Raw genomic sequence first — 15,093 nt, 5'->3', positions numbered from 1 at the left:
GGGTACCAGAGACATTGCTGGTCAAACAGCAGATATGATGGTCCTATGTCATTGACAAAGTGAATGATCAGGAAAGGGTCCACTGAACACTGACAACTTTAATAAAAACCTAGGGATATAACTGCAAAGAATAAAAATAATTGCCCGGAGAAGAAAAGAACTCTCCAACACAGCATCATTGACATGTTGATACAAGGGCTCCTTCCCAGCTCTTAACTATGACCTGGTAGCAATGATGAAAAAGAGAGAGGTGCTTCCAGACTTTTATTTGAAGTAGCCACAAAGCTGGTAGAATTTTGTGGGGGGTAGGAAAGCTCTGACAGGTGACTCAACTGGTCTCTGCCTTCAGAAGTGGCCAATGGTACAGGCAACCAGGAAGCAACGTGTATTGTTGGTTTTCGGAAGGACTGCTTATAGACCAGAGTCAATCTTTCATGACATTTTCACCAGTCCCAACTGACATAAGAAAAAATGAGCAGAGTTATCCATTAATTTAAATGCATCCAATGTAAAGGACTATCCTTTGTTTCGAGAGTATAGCATTCTCATTGAAAAAAAAAATGCCCTTTATTTTATGAAGTGGTGGTCACATCAGAGACCTGTCATGGCACTGGTGGCAGCTTTTGTAATTTATATATATCTGTCCCAAAGATATTTTTTGAAATTCCCCTTCTCTGTGAAATCCAGAGGTTCAAGAGCCAGTGAAGGCATGAGGGACTGGTAGAGTAAGTAGGATCAATTTTGTTCCAGGAAGGAAAACCGTGAGAAAAATAAAAATGACAGGGAGAGAAAGAAATACCTAACGATGAATGTACTAAGCCAATATTTAGCCGATTCCACATCCAACTGTTGGACCCCAGCTCCAAGCACTTGCTGGGGGAGCATCTTGGCATCTCTAAGCCAGAGGATAAAACTGCATGCCCAGACAACAACAACGTGAACATTTCCCCCTCCCCTCCAAGATAGAGAATGAAATCTTGTCATTTTCCAAACTGTGTGGGAAGAATCTCTGCCCAAGAAACCAGTGTGGGATGCACCGTGTGGCCGACAGTACAGATGCCTTTGCCTTCTGAGATTCTGTTGTAACAGCATTTAGTCCCAGGGGCTCAAGCCCTCTGGCCCTGCATGGTTCCTGCTGTTCAATTTTCTGGAACATTGGTCCCTGCTTCCTTCTCCCTGCTCCTCACTTCTCATCCTGCCATTCCTCCCCCTAACATCTATCTTTTTCTCTGCAGTAGCCTCCTTGGTAATTCAGAGCTGAAATTAACTGCTTCAGCGTTCTATGAGCATGTACTTTACTTTCTTATGTTGGCACATGCAACTCCATCCTTTATCCTGGGGCTGGAGAAAGGGTTTCAGTAAATTCTACTGGTGATGAAGCCCTACTATGGAATTCCTTAGAGACCTTGAATTTAGGTTACATTAAATAATCTCCATGAAAGTTAAAATGAGGTACCAGAGGAAGAATCCTTATGGAATGGGCTAGAAGTTTTCCATGAGCTCAAAGCCCCTGACTCTGGCTCTGGAGTCAGAGGATCTGACCCGACTGTAGATGAGCTGATGGCTCTTGAGCACATGCCTCTGAGGCTCAGAGATACATGAAGCGTTTGGGCAAGACAGCATCCCAGGTGCTCTGTCAGGTCCCACAGGCTGCCATCTGATGGCTCCATCACCTGACCCCAGTCTAGTCTGTGGGCTCAGTGTGGCCAGGCTGGGAGGCTGGCAGAGAAAAGCAGATGCGGTGAGCGTGTACAGAGAGGCAGGGAGTTTTCAGTTCCTGACTCTACAAATGCACCTCATCCTGGACCTCTCCCCAGGGAAATCTCCTGGAGGAGGAGATGGACATCCCTTGTCCCCATATCCCTTCGGCTCTGACTCCCACTATTTTGTCAAAGAAGTTGTCTTTAATTGGAGCTGTGAGCAAGCATTGCATTTGGCTTGATCCAGCCAGTTGGTGTTGTCACCTGCAGCTGAAACAGCGGGAGACAGAGGCCTCCGTGTCACACCTGGTGGATCTTCACAAGCCAGTGCTGTTGCTGCGTCCATGTGACCAACCAGGGTGGTCGCGCCTTTCCCCACCTCATGCTGTTTAATCCCTGGGAAATGTTGAGAGGCTGCAGCTGCTTGCATTTTTTGCCTAAAAGGAATGAAGCATTATATATCATTATATATCTATATCAAGATATAGATCTATGGGGAAAAACGTATTTGTGAAGTGCAAAAATCTAACAATCTTCGAGTTTAAGTAAGAGCTCCTGGCACGTTTGGCTCTCCGTCCACAAGGAATGTGAAAAACAACAACAACAACAAAAAATGCAAGCCCTGGGTCTCCCAGTCTCTCCCCCGCCATTAAAGGAAAGACCACACGAAAAGTGTGGACTCTGCTCGGTGAGAGATGATCATTTCTGTGGACTTTTCAGCTGTTTTACTTTCTGTTATTTCTGGTGGTTCTCTTTCTCTCATACCAGCCATGTGCCTGGTTAGAGAAAGGGTCTTGATTAACATCTCCAAGCCAACAGCTCTTTAAATACCTGAACCAAAGGAATTCAGTGCACCTACCCAGAGGAAAGGCAAGTGATCCTCCTGATGTGATATTTTGTGTTTCTCTGAAGCAAATGGCTAACTGATCGACTTCGGTAGGTTTCACTGAATACGACTGCATGCATGGAGTGCTATTACTGTTTGCAATGCAACCTGATCTAAAAACATTGCATTTCTTTTTAATCCAAAGGGGACTAGCAGGTTTATTGTGTTTGCATGTGCTTTCCCCCTAGACTCTGGCTGCCCTAACAAGAAATTCAATAAATCTACTTCCAAACCATCTTGCACAAGCTTTGCATGTCCAGTCTGGGCCTGAGGAAATTAACAAGAGAATAGAACATACCATCGACTTGCGGAGTGGCGATAAATTGAGAAGAGAGCATATCAAGCCATTCTCACTGATGTTTAAAGACTCCAGCCTGGAGCACAAGGTAGAGCTGGGTCTCCATAGTGGCTCTTTTTCTGAAGTTACTTGTCATAAATGTTTATGGGACCAGAGAGAGAGCCCAGGGGCTGCGGTGTTGGTTGGTGTGTTTGTCGTTTGTTTGTTCGATTTGGTTTGATACTGTCTTTCCTTTTTCTCTTTGCAAATCATGAGTAGACTGAAGGCCATGAATGGAGATGCTAGTTAGGGGAAGAGGGCCTCAGCTTTGCTCTTTAAGGAGAAGATAAGTAAAAGAACAGAGGAGATCCCTCGACTTTGAGGTTTTTAACCCTAAGGGACATTAGCAGCCACTTGCTTTTGCTTTTAGGAGAACTCATGTCCGTTGTAACCCTTGTCACATAATGTATGAGAACACCCAATAACTGGACGCAAGCATTAGTGATAAAGACTGCCTTTCTTAGATTACAGACACCCCTTCTCCCATTTTCCCAGTTGTCTGATGGCTCAGAGGCCCCCTGATGTAGGCATAGTGGAAAGGAGTTGGGTGGTGGGTTCAGCATTCGGTTGGAATTCCACCTCTGCCACTTCCTTGCCATGTGACCTTCAGTAAGTGAGGTAGCCTCTCTGAGAACGAGTTCCTCAATGCACCATGAGGATCTTGGATGTGCGTCCCACTTAGGCTATTATGAGAAGCTCCAGGCAATGCCTTGATTAGGTTTAGTGTTCAAAAGTGGAAGCCATCCCGATACTGATAATGACGTTTTCCCATGCCTCTCTCCCTCCCTAGCTCTAAACTGTAAAGGGTTGTGGGGAGGTAGGCGCTGTCCCTGCCTAGCTGGGCTGCTCCTCTGCACTGAGGGAAGCGGACAGACCTTCCTGGACTGAGCACAGGAGATGCTTGGCCCCTGCAGGAGCCTCAGGCAAAAACAGCAGGGAACTCGCAAGCAAATTTCAGGAGTTTGATCCAATACTCTGCAAAGCTCCAGTGAGCAATTTTTTATTACTTTGTTCAGCTGCCTGGGACATTCCTCTTTCCTCGATTTGGAGAATTCACACTTTTGTGCACATACACCATTCCCAGTGAGTTTCTGTGATTAACTAACTAAAGGTTGCAAACTCCAAAATTAGTATCTTCACCTCTAGTTCACAATTTGAAATGGATTGTGTCTGTGTGCTAACAAAAAGAGAAGAAACATTTTGTCTCACTCAGCACCCTCCCCTCCTCCGAAGAGCAAGTAGGCTTTTCTTACTTGTAATATATTTAAGGGGCTTAGGGTCCAAATTAAAAGCGTTTTCTTTTGTGGTTGCCACATTGAAGGAGTTAGGAAGAACAGGGTGGTCTAGCAAAGAATCTTCTCAATTAGCCTGGATACATACCTACGTTCAGAGCTATACAAAACCCTTTTGTTCATTCTTGCTAAAGATGTAGTTGCTTTGCTAATGACCTGACCCCTGCAGACTGTAGATAATTTTTAATGTGTTTTATTCAATAGCATCTGCATCTCATCTGCGGGACCTGGTGTTGGAGCAGGAGTGGGCTTGCGGGGGGCGGAGGGGCGGGGAGGGGGTAGAGTGTGTCTGAGGTTGATTTCTAGGTCCAGGAGAGATTCTTCTAGGAGAAGCAAAGGGTAACATCCTGAACTGACATGTGGGGATTTGCCCCCTGACTGTCCAGCCTTGCACTATCCAGCGTGGGCTCTGCCTTGCATGGGTTCCCCATGGTGAGGACAGTGGGGCACATCAGAACGTTTGTTCACTCCCCCCTTTCCTGTCACAGAGACCCTCGCATTGACTTTTGCTCTGAGACTCTCTCTAGGGGCTGCATTACTGTCGAGCTGAGGATGTATCATAAGTAGTAGCCATTGGGTGTTTACCAAATACCAGGCACTATTCTAAGCTGTTATCACAAATTCACTAACAATGACAGTGTGAAGTAAGTGCTCTTATGAGCCTCATCTTATACTTGATGAAATGGAGACACAGAGAAATGATTAGGTGGCCCACCCCAAACTCCACCTGTCAGTAGAGGGGCTTCAATCTGAGCCCTCTGTGAGCCCCCAGCTGCTGCCTGGTCTGTTCACCACACTGCCTCTCCCAAGAGTCCTGGAGCTCCTTCTCTCCCAGGCCTTCATGTAAAGACAACAATCCTGTGCTATCTGCATTCTCTCCTCTTTGAACTTTGGATGGGGTGGGAGGCAGGAGGCAGAAGGTTCTGGAGAGCGAATAAGTAGGAAAGAGTCCTGGAGCCTTAGCTGACTTAACACAGCACCATAAGTTTCCAGAACTGGACAATATTATCAATGTGCATCTACTGTGTGCCTGGTGTTTATGTGTGTCAGCTTATTACATCCTCAGAGAAACATTACTATCCTGCTTACAAAAAAAGAAAACTGAGCTGTCTAGAGGTTAAGTAGAGGTCCTAGTTCTCAAAATTTGGCTGCCATATTCTGTTGACTCTCAGGTACCATCATCCGTGAGATGCCCCATTTTCTATGCAGCACTAAGAAAGAAAAACCCAGTATGGGGAGTCTGGAAGGAACTCCTCCCGATAAGCTGGGCTTACCCCTTGAGGTAAGGATGGACAGAAAAAAATCCCACCCAGCAGATAATCCCACCCACATGCCCATTCCCTGGGACTGGTCTGGAAAAAAAGGAGCTCTCCAAGAGGTTAAACTCCAAAATGGAATCCATATAGCCTTGCCACCTGATTTCACACACTCGATGTGGTCTTTAAAAAACCTTAGTCAGGGAATTGGATGTGAAGTGGTCCCGGGTTGATATTGCCCCCTGCTGACCAGCAGAAGCAATCACAAACCTCTCTGAAAGAACTCAAGGCTTTACCACTCCATGGAGAGTTAAGATGATGCATCCTGGTTTCAGAGATGTTTAAAAGTGGGGGGAAAATTGTGCATCTTAGGATTGTTGTTATATATATATATATATATATATATATATATATATATATATATATATATAGCATTTGTGACTCCAAAGACCTCTTTCTCCCCACTGCCCTACCCTGCTTCTTAGGAGCAAGTTTGCACCCCTAAAAGTATATTTTCCAAAAGGAAAACAGGAAATGGAAACATTGATTTTTACCATTGGAACTTTTGCGGGGAAGAAAAGGCTTCATTTTGTTTGAACAATAAGATGTGTGAACAAGGGAATGCCTTCCCTTCTCCACCCATGTAGTGAAGAGAACATAAAATCTCCTTCGAAATGTCATTCAGACATTTCCTGATCACATTTGCTTATAAAAATGGGCACCTCTACCAACAGTGTTCTGTGAAACAGGACCTTTATATGCCTCGTGGTATTGCACAAAAATACCTGTTGAATGAATGAATGAAGACTTGGGTTAAGGAGCAGTTTAGAGGAGACTGTCTTGACTCCTGTAAGCTGGTCTTGGGATATTTTTTAAGAACTCCAAGAGCCAAAAGACATGAGTCAGTGTTGATCTGACTCTTAGCAGTGGAGCTTCGAGAGAGAAGACTGTGAAGTTCTGCTCGTGTCCTACCATGTCATTTCATGGTGGTGCACACACACACACACTCACACATACACTCACACTCTTGTACACTTATACACTTACACTTTGTCACACACATACCCACACAGAGGAATCTTTTGAGTTAAGCTTCAGAGCAGCATGCTCATGACTCGTCGTCACCAAGGTTGGGCAGCACGTGTTTCCTTCTCTCTGCGGTCCTGTTTCCTCATCTGTGAAGAGAGCTGGACAGGCCCTGGCATCTTTCAGCAATCGATGCCATGAGCCCCAGAATTCCCTATGACCATGGTGACCATACGTCCTGGTTTGCCCAAGATGTTTCTTTTCTTTTTTTTTTTTTTAAGATTGATTTATTTGAGAGAGAGAGCCCAAGCAGAGGAGGAGGGGCAGAGGCAGAGGGAGAAGCAGACTCCCTGCTGAGCAGGGAGCCGGACGTGGGACTCGATCCCAGGACCCTGGGATCATGACCTGAGCCAAAGGCAGTTGTTTAACTGACTGAGCCACCCAGGCGCCCCAAGACATTGATTCTCTCAATGTGATTATCAGTAACACCTCCCTTCACTTTCAAAACTCACCACTGTGGATGACAAGAAACATGAGCCAGGGCTTGGACCTCAGCCAGGTTAGAATCCATGGTTCTTAGCATCTCTAGTTCCCAGCATCCCCATGAGGACCTGCTGAGCAGACCTCTGGGTGGGATGGGGGGCATAATCCAGGCAGCAAAAGTCCCCTCCAGTCCTCCCAAATTTCACGGAAAAATCCTCTGCCCTTCTTTAGCCTCGAGCTAAATACTTCCTGAGACAGCTTACAGATCTCAGGGGCAAACAAAAATCAGAATTATGGGAAAGGGATGTGGAAACATGGCAGGTTTGTCAAATACTGTTGATCATATTGGATTTTTTTCTTTCCTTACGTATGACTTTTTTCTTATAAAAAAATGAATGCATTTTCACTAACAAAAGTTTATGCCAAGCATATAAGACAAAAAGAAGAAAATAATATCTCCTGTGACCCTTACAACCCAGGATAACCCCTGCAAACATTTTGGCATCTGACTCGCTACGCCTTCATGATTACAATTCTGTCTGTATGCTTATCTACGCGATTTTTGTATTAAAATGGGACCATTTTGTACATAATGATTTGTGATACAGTGTTAAGCACTCTTTGCTTGAGCCTTTTCCCTATTATCAAATATGCAGTTACCAAAAAAATTGTAACTACATACTACTGCATTGCATATTTTAACCATTTTTGGCTTTTTTTCCTTAGTTTTTCACTCTTATAAATTATAAACTGCATTGCAGTAAGCATTGTCTTAGTTAAATCATACACCCATGCTTAATTCTTTCCTTGGGAAGAAGATCCTAAAAATGGCTACAAAAGAACGTACATTTAAAAATACTTGATGTGCGTTACAAAATTGATAAGAAACAGCGTATCTCTGTCCCTTTTATTTTTTTTAATTATTCTTGAGGTTGAAAGTCTATCTGTATATGTTTTTATGTTTTGGTCTTCCTGTTTCTCCTTTTGTGATTGTCATCTTTCATTGCAGTGCTCACCTGTTACTGATTTGTGAGTATTCTTTATATATATAGTGAAAGACTTAACCCCACAACACTTACAGGAAGGGGGATCAGCCTCTGGTCCTCATTTCTCTTCTAGGACAAGGCTCTTTATTTATTTGTGAAGCTTAGGATGGGGAAGGCAATTAATCATAATTGCTTATGGATGTTTCCAGGCCAAATAAACCAGCCTAATACCTGTAGTGCCTGAAGAGAGCTCAGTAACATAGGGATACATACTTGGAGGGACTTTGTTAAGCTTAGTTTTCGAAAACAGTATCGCCATCTCCGAACAACTCAGCTTCCTCATCACGAGTAAAGATTAGGCTATGTTTAATATACACTTCAGAATTGGTTTATGGGAATTATACTTTTGATGTGAGCATTTTAGGAGGCTAAAATGTATTTAATCAAGTATTAAACCAAGTATTAAAATCAAACCATATCAATGATGACTAGATTTCCTTCTTCTTTTTAAATGCCGGCATCTTTTTTTGCTAAATTCCAAAACCTTTTCCATTGAGAAATGACGTCCTTTATGTGATTGTGAAAATTTTAAGGTTAAAAAGCCTCTTTGTCCTAGGCTGATATTTTTCCAAGTAGAAGAGTATTTGGGGATCTTGTTAAAAATACAGGTACCCACCCATCACTCTGTCCCCAAGATTCTGATTTTCCAGGGGGACCTACATTTAGGATTCCAGGATTCCTTTGTCCCAAATTGGTGGCGAACTTTCTCTGTCTTTGGCTGCACATTAGGATTTGGGGTTGTCACTTGCCAAACACCCTCAGAAATCAGGTCATATCAGAAGGTCCTAGATCCACACTGGATGCCAGTATGGCCTCAGGGAATGTCTCCATAAGGCTCACAGTGTTCCTAGGAGCTCAGACTCTAGAGTCAAGCAGACTTTGGTTCAAATCCCACTTTGGAAATAGAAGTGGGTGCAAAGAAAGGTTGATGGATTTATGGGTCATGAGTGGATGCTGACACACTGAGAGCCTTCCATCATGCCGGAGGACATTCATACACCTCCTTTATCTCACAAGTGTCTGGTCTTCGTTAAACAACAGAGAAAAAACATACACTTGATTGCTGGATAGACATGCTTGAATCCAGTTCCTACCAATTACTGACTGGGTGACACAGGACAAGATGATCTCACTGAGAGGATGATGATCATAATACCTGCCCCTCACTGGGTTGTTGTGAAATTTAGTTGACATCATACTCATGGAATAGATGTTTGAATAAATGCAATAGTTATTCTTTTCCCTTTCCTTGTGACTGATCCTATGTCAATCCACATCTGGGTGAGGCTAAACCCTCACGTAACATAAATCTCACATTTGTAGAGCTTCCGTAAAGAAACTACTTCATTAAAAATGGTGGGAGGAAACAGTGTTCCTGTGGCTTGTATACCAGGGTCACAACCTTCACAAATACATAATCACATAAGTACATAAAGGTGCAAACTAACTAAGTACACACGGACAGCCCATTGTGCGAGGCCTTCCCAGCCCTGCCTTCAGGTCATTAGAGCACAAGCAGTGGCCATCTTGACCCCCTGGGATATATTTAAATATGTAAGAGTCATTCAGTTGTCTTTTCTCTAAATGATTTTATTTTTCCAAATTCTCTATTATCACTACCTTCCAAATAAGATGAGAAAGATCGGCTCTCTCTAAGGGCATTTGGTGTTTGATCATTCCCAAAGGCCATGCCCTTCTTCCTGGGAGACCAAGCCAGCTAAGGATTTTAGATTTCACAGAAAGCTCTCTTTATGCTCCTGCAAGGACTGTCCTTCTGTCCATGCTCGTGAGTCCTGGGAAGTCCCTCAGGCCCAGTGCAAAGCATATGGTACCTACTGACTGCTTCAGACATAGACCAGGGCAGGTGCTGTCAGAAGACAGAGAGACGTGGCTTCCACTCCCTTCAAACTTACACTCCAGCTTGTGATCTCAGGCAAGTCATTGAACTTCCCATCCCCACAAGGTTGCCGTGCAGATGAAAGGCAGATAACTTGTATGGAGTGCCTCGAGGCAGCAGTGTTGCAAGGGCACTGACGTTCGTTGATCACTTGCTACTCTATCAGGCCCTACTGGAAGCATTTTATATTTGTTACCTCATTTAATTTTTACAACAGTCCTTCCATGTAGGAATTAGTTTTATTGTCTGATAAATGAGGGAGGCTCAGAGAGTTGGAGTAACTTTCTCAAGGCTCAAACATGTAGAAGATAGCAGAGCAGGGATTCAAATCTAACTCTTTTTCCAAAACTCAGATTCTACCATACTTTACAAGATCTATTGTTTTCAGGGTGTCTACTTTTCACATAGTTTGGAATTGTGTTGAGGATGAGGCTGATGGGGTGTGCTGGAGATTATATCACTGTGCATGTGGCAAATACCTTGGAGGCAGAAAAAAAAGCAAAATTAAACCATGAAAATGTCTCTCATTCTTTGTTTACTCCCCCCACACACACCCATGCACATGCACAGACATGTACACATGCATGTGTGTAGACACATGCGGGTCCACAGACACACATGCACACATACCCATGCACAGACATGCACACATGGACACATACACCCGTGCACATGCACAGACATGTACATGTGCACACATGGACACGCATGCATACATATACACACCCATGTGATGAAAATACATGTATACCTGCATACACAGACACACATGTGTACGTACGTACATGCACAGATGTGTATGTGTGTACATGCACACACGTGCATATGCACAGACACATACACGTGCATGTATGTACACATGTGCGGGTATACAGACACATGCACGTGCACACATGGACACACACACCCGTACACACGCACAGACATGTACACATGCAGGCATGTAGACGCATGCATGTAGACACATGCACGTGCAGACACATGCAACGCATACATGTATGCACCCATGCAATGCACAGGCGTGTACACGTGCACACATGGACACACATGCATACATATACACACCCATTCGATGCACATACATGTACACATGCATACACAGACACACATGTGTACATACGTACATGCACAGACGTGCATATGCACAGACACATGCACATGCATGCATGTACACATGTGCGGGTATACAGACACATACACGTGCACACATGTACACACAGACATGCACACATGGACACACACACCCGTACACATGCACAGACATGTACACATCATGCATGTAGACGCATGCACGTGCATAGACACATGCAATGCATACATGTATACACCCATGTAATGCACAGACATGTACACGTGCACACATGGACATGCATGCATGCATATACACACCCATGCAGTGCACATACATGTGCACATGCATACATGCATGCACAGACGTGTACATACGTCCATGCACACACGTGCATGTGCACATGTGTACACATGCACATGCATAGACAGGTGTGCATGCATACATGTGCACACACCCATGTGCATGCATATGCACATACACATGCATACATGCACACGTGCACAGGCACACATGTACATATGCAAGACAGGTACACATGCATACATGTACACAGAGAGACACATGTAGATACACATGCATATACATGCACACACAATCTACCACATTTCCTGGCAGCACCCAGATACAACAAGGACAACCCCATCACTCTCACTGTCCATGCACCTGTGAAAACCCAGTAAGAGACTAAGCAGACACGTGAGATAGCTCTGTCTTAGGGCCGTGGGGGTGGGCATGCTGAGCCCTCAAGTTGCCCCTGAACTGTGTATCCAGACAGAAGGCTGGGTGGTGTGAGCCATCGAGGAGCAAGCTGTGTGAGCCAGTGGTTTGAGAGAGCAGGCAAACCGGACAAGAGCCTGTCTGAACAAAACTGACAGTGAGCTTCCTCTTCACACCCAAGTCAGCCATCAGGTCTTGCCCACTTTTTAGGTAATAATAATAATAATACCTGTCATAGACAGTACTTGCAATGACCCAAGTTTTGTGCTGAGTCCTTTCAAAACATTCATTTGACATTACTCTTCTTTCTGTCAGCAGCCACATAAAAACAAGGACAACAAAGACTTGTCACACAAGGGAGCCTTTGGGTAATCCTTTCGGAGTACAGGTGGTTCTTATCTGCATTCAGAATTTCTCTCAGTTTCCTCTAGCCTTTATAAAGAAAGTTAAGTAGGGGCTTGAAAGAGTTCTGGAAAAATGCATATACACTTTGACATTTCTCTTTCTTGTTTTTCCACCCACTCCTGTTGGAGTTATGACAAATGGAATGACATCATTAAGGAGGACTTGTGGCAAAGCCAAGAAATCTAGGCAGATGAATGAATTTTCCAATGGATTAGGATTTTGGACTCTGGAATTAGGTGTTCAGAATTTGTTGAACCATTCCGTTTCTTATTTAGGTGCAGAAAGGTAGGAATCTGGAGCCTGAACCAAATGGTCTCAGGTCTTCTTTCTTATTTTTCTGAATCAGACACTTCCTGATCCTCTTCATGACCTTATTTTTTAAATTATTTTTATTTTTTATGTTTTTTTTTACTTTTTTATTATTATTATGTTCAGTTAGCCAGCATATAGTACATTGTAAGTTTTTGTTGTAGTGTTTTAAAAGAATTATTCTGTTGTAGTCTCAGGTTACTCTTGAGTTTTACTCTTAGTAAGGCCCAAAATACCAAGATTGTTTAGGCCACCTCCTTCCGGTGGGAAGAACAGATTTCAAAGAAGCTTAGGAAGAAAATCCTTCTCTTATTCAAACAGTAGCTTTGTGATACTCCTTAATATTCATGATATTACCCTGTAAAATTACTGCTATTTCTAACACCCTCTAGGCAATCAAATGATATCAAGGGTCATTTCACCTGTCTCTTTTTATCAGACCAATTAGCTAGTTCCAGTCCCCCAAAGCCAGTATTATCAGAGTCAAAAGTACCAATTCCATCCATAAGTGCAGTGTAGAATGGTAGAATTAGGATGATTTCAACCCAAAAGACATTGGCTCAGTCCTTAGAGCAATCCTGATGCCTCATGTGTAGACCTCATCAACACCTACAACCAGCGGCTTCTAGGCAAGGAACACAAGAGTAGTTATCACTCCTTTGGGCTTATCGTGGCTTGGGGAACTGGGCCAGTAAATAAAGGAAGACTCTGTCCTCCCAAGGATGAGAGATTTGAGAAAGGGTGAGGTGGAAGGTTCAGGTGGGAAGCTTTGTAAAGTCCTGCTTGGAATTCTCATATGTCAGTCAACCTCCCTACCAAGGAAGATGATAACATAGTATCATAACACATTAACGATATTGTATTGTCATTAAGGATCTTCTATAATGCCCAGTATAGTGTCCTCTCAGCCTCATTCTTCTGAAGCTGTCCATCTTAGATATGTGTCCACATGATTCCTCGTGAGTTTATTAAAGATGAAGAAATCTGCCTTTTTCAAAGGTCAGGTTACCTGGGAAGAAGTAAGACAGTGAGACATTCTTCAGACACACCTATCACTCATAGAATTATTGCTGATAATGATTTGGTTAGACACTAGACAGCAAGAGAAGGAAGATTATTTCAAAATATGAAATTATTGAAAATTAGTCCCTCTCTCTTTTATTGCAATTGTGTCTTTTACTCAAATGATCAATTAAGGGTACTCTAGCCATTGTCATGCTACATAATGCATGAGTTTAACAACAGAAGTTAAATTCCTTCATTCACTCATACAAAACGAGCAAATTGTCCTGGTTGAGATTCTTTAATTTAACAAACATATTAATTTATACTAATGAGAGGTGTGCTAGAAAATGATCTTTTTTCCAATTAGATTTATCCAAAGATGGAATGGGCTCTCAAGTTGAGGGGCTGATTTCCCCCATCACTGGAAATCTTCAGGCAGGATTTAATGAGAGATTTTACTGAGTGAAATTGACATGAGTAAGCATTGGAAGAGGTGACAAATACAATCCACTCCTCCTGTAAAATTGTGTAATCTCACATACACAATTGGGTAAAAACAGTATAGCTGTAGTTTAGACAATTAACTAGGTCATTGCTTTGGTTAGAACTATTCTTTACAACTTATAGAGACACAAGAATTTAGTCAGTACTCTTTAGCTCATAGTTGAAGTGGCCAATCTAGGAGAAAGAGTAATTTTCCTCCCACACATATAGGAAGATTTTCCAGGCCTGACTCAGGCACAGAAACAAAAAATTGTGAAAGCTCTGTTCATTCATCTCTGAAAGCTAGCTTCCCTGGTCACACCTTTGTGGATGAAGAATCTAGAATAGGCTTTTCCTTGTGTGACCAAACTCGGGTTCCAAGCTTCCTGTGACAGATCTAGGAACCCGTAGATCCTCATGGCTCTGATGTCATTTCTGAAGATGACTTCCAAGAGAATGCAGGACCAACGTCCCCAGACATGAACAAAATGGAACACTTGTTCTTCCTGCCCCCACTTCCTTGGAAGGGACCCCATGTCTCAACCTGGTCAAACGAGTAGGAGAGTTTTATTTTTAAAACAATGTTTTAATCACTTGAAGATTGTGGTTCTTCTTATTCTGTAACTCTTAAATAAAGCCTACTGTGCTTTTTCTTTTCTTCCTTGCTAGTGGTTCACTCCTGCAGGCTTTAAGAAAAGGGCTCTTCCTTTGTATTGCTTTGTGCTGAGAATCCATCCATCAATCATGAAAATTCAGCAGTGCCAGTTTATTAAATTCATTCATAGGGTGTTCTTAAGGGCCATGCTTGGCCCAGATCATAATTTACTCTCATTCTAACCATGATTTAGATAGACTCAAATTTTTAATACATTTCCTTTCTTTGTATCATGAACCACATCACTGAAATATAGCAAGACCCAGTATAGTGCATCCTGTGAAGAAGATAACCATGCCTTAAGAACATCAAAGTAGCAGCTGCTATACTACAGCCAATGAGACATGGCATTCCAGGGCTAACCTCAGGATTCCCTACTTGTAATCCGTAAAGTCCTGTTTGAGTTACTCGATTATTCTAGTCCTCACTTTCATTATCTGCAAAATGGGGATATGATAAACAGTATCTTCCTCAAAGCATTGTTGTGATAACTAAAAGAGATCGTCCACGTAAAGCATATGGCA

The 15,093-nt window shown here is 43.0% G+C and overlaps 1 protein-coding gene across 3 annotated transcripts in view; it reads left to right on the top strand.

Moving 5' to 3' along the window:
- The window catches only part of ADCY8 (adenylate cyclase 8), a 228,624-nt gene that overhangs the window by 143,377 nt on the left and 70,154 nt on the right, over positions 1-15,093 (top strand). For 2 of the 3 annotated variants that reach the window (XM_027615216.2, XM_027615207.2), the window contains exon 8: positions 2,775-2,972. The exons of the other annotated variant lie outside the window; for it this stretch is intronic. In XM_027615216.2, coding sequence (XP_027471017.1) covers positions 2,775-2,972 — 198 coding nt within the window. The remainder of the gene's footprint in view (positions 1-2,774; positions 2,973-15,093) is intronic. 3 annotated transcript variants of the gene reach the window in all.

This window comes from Zalophus californianus, chromosome 4 (genome assembly GCF_009762305.2).
Source record: "Zalophus californianus isolate mZalCal1 chromosome 4, mZalCal1.pri.v2, whole genome shotgun sequence".
Classification (NCBI taxonomy): Eukaryota; Metazoa; Chordata; class Mammalia; order Carnivora; family Otariidae; genus Zalophus; species Zalophus californianus.
The sequence above is the reverse complement of the archived record's forward strand: the minus strand, read 5'-3'. Positions and strand labels throughout refer to the sequence as shown.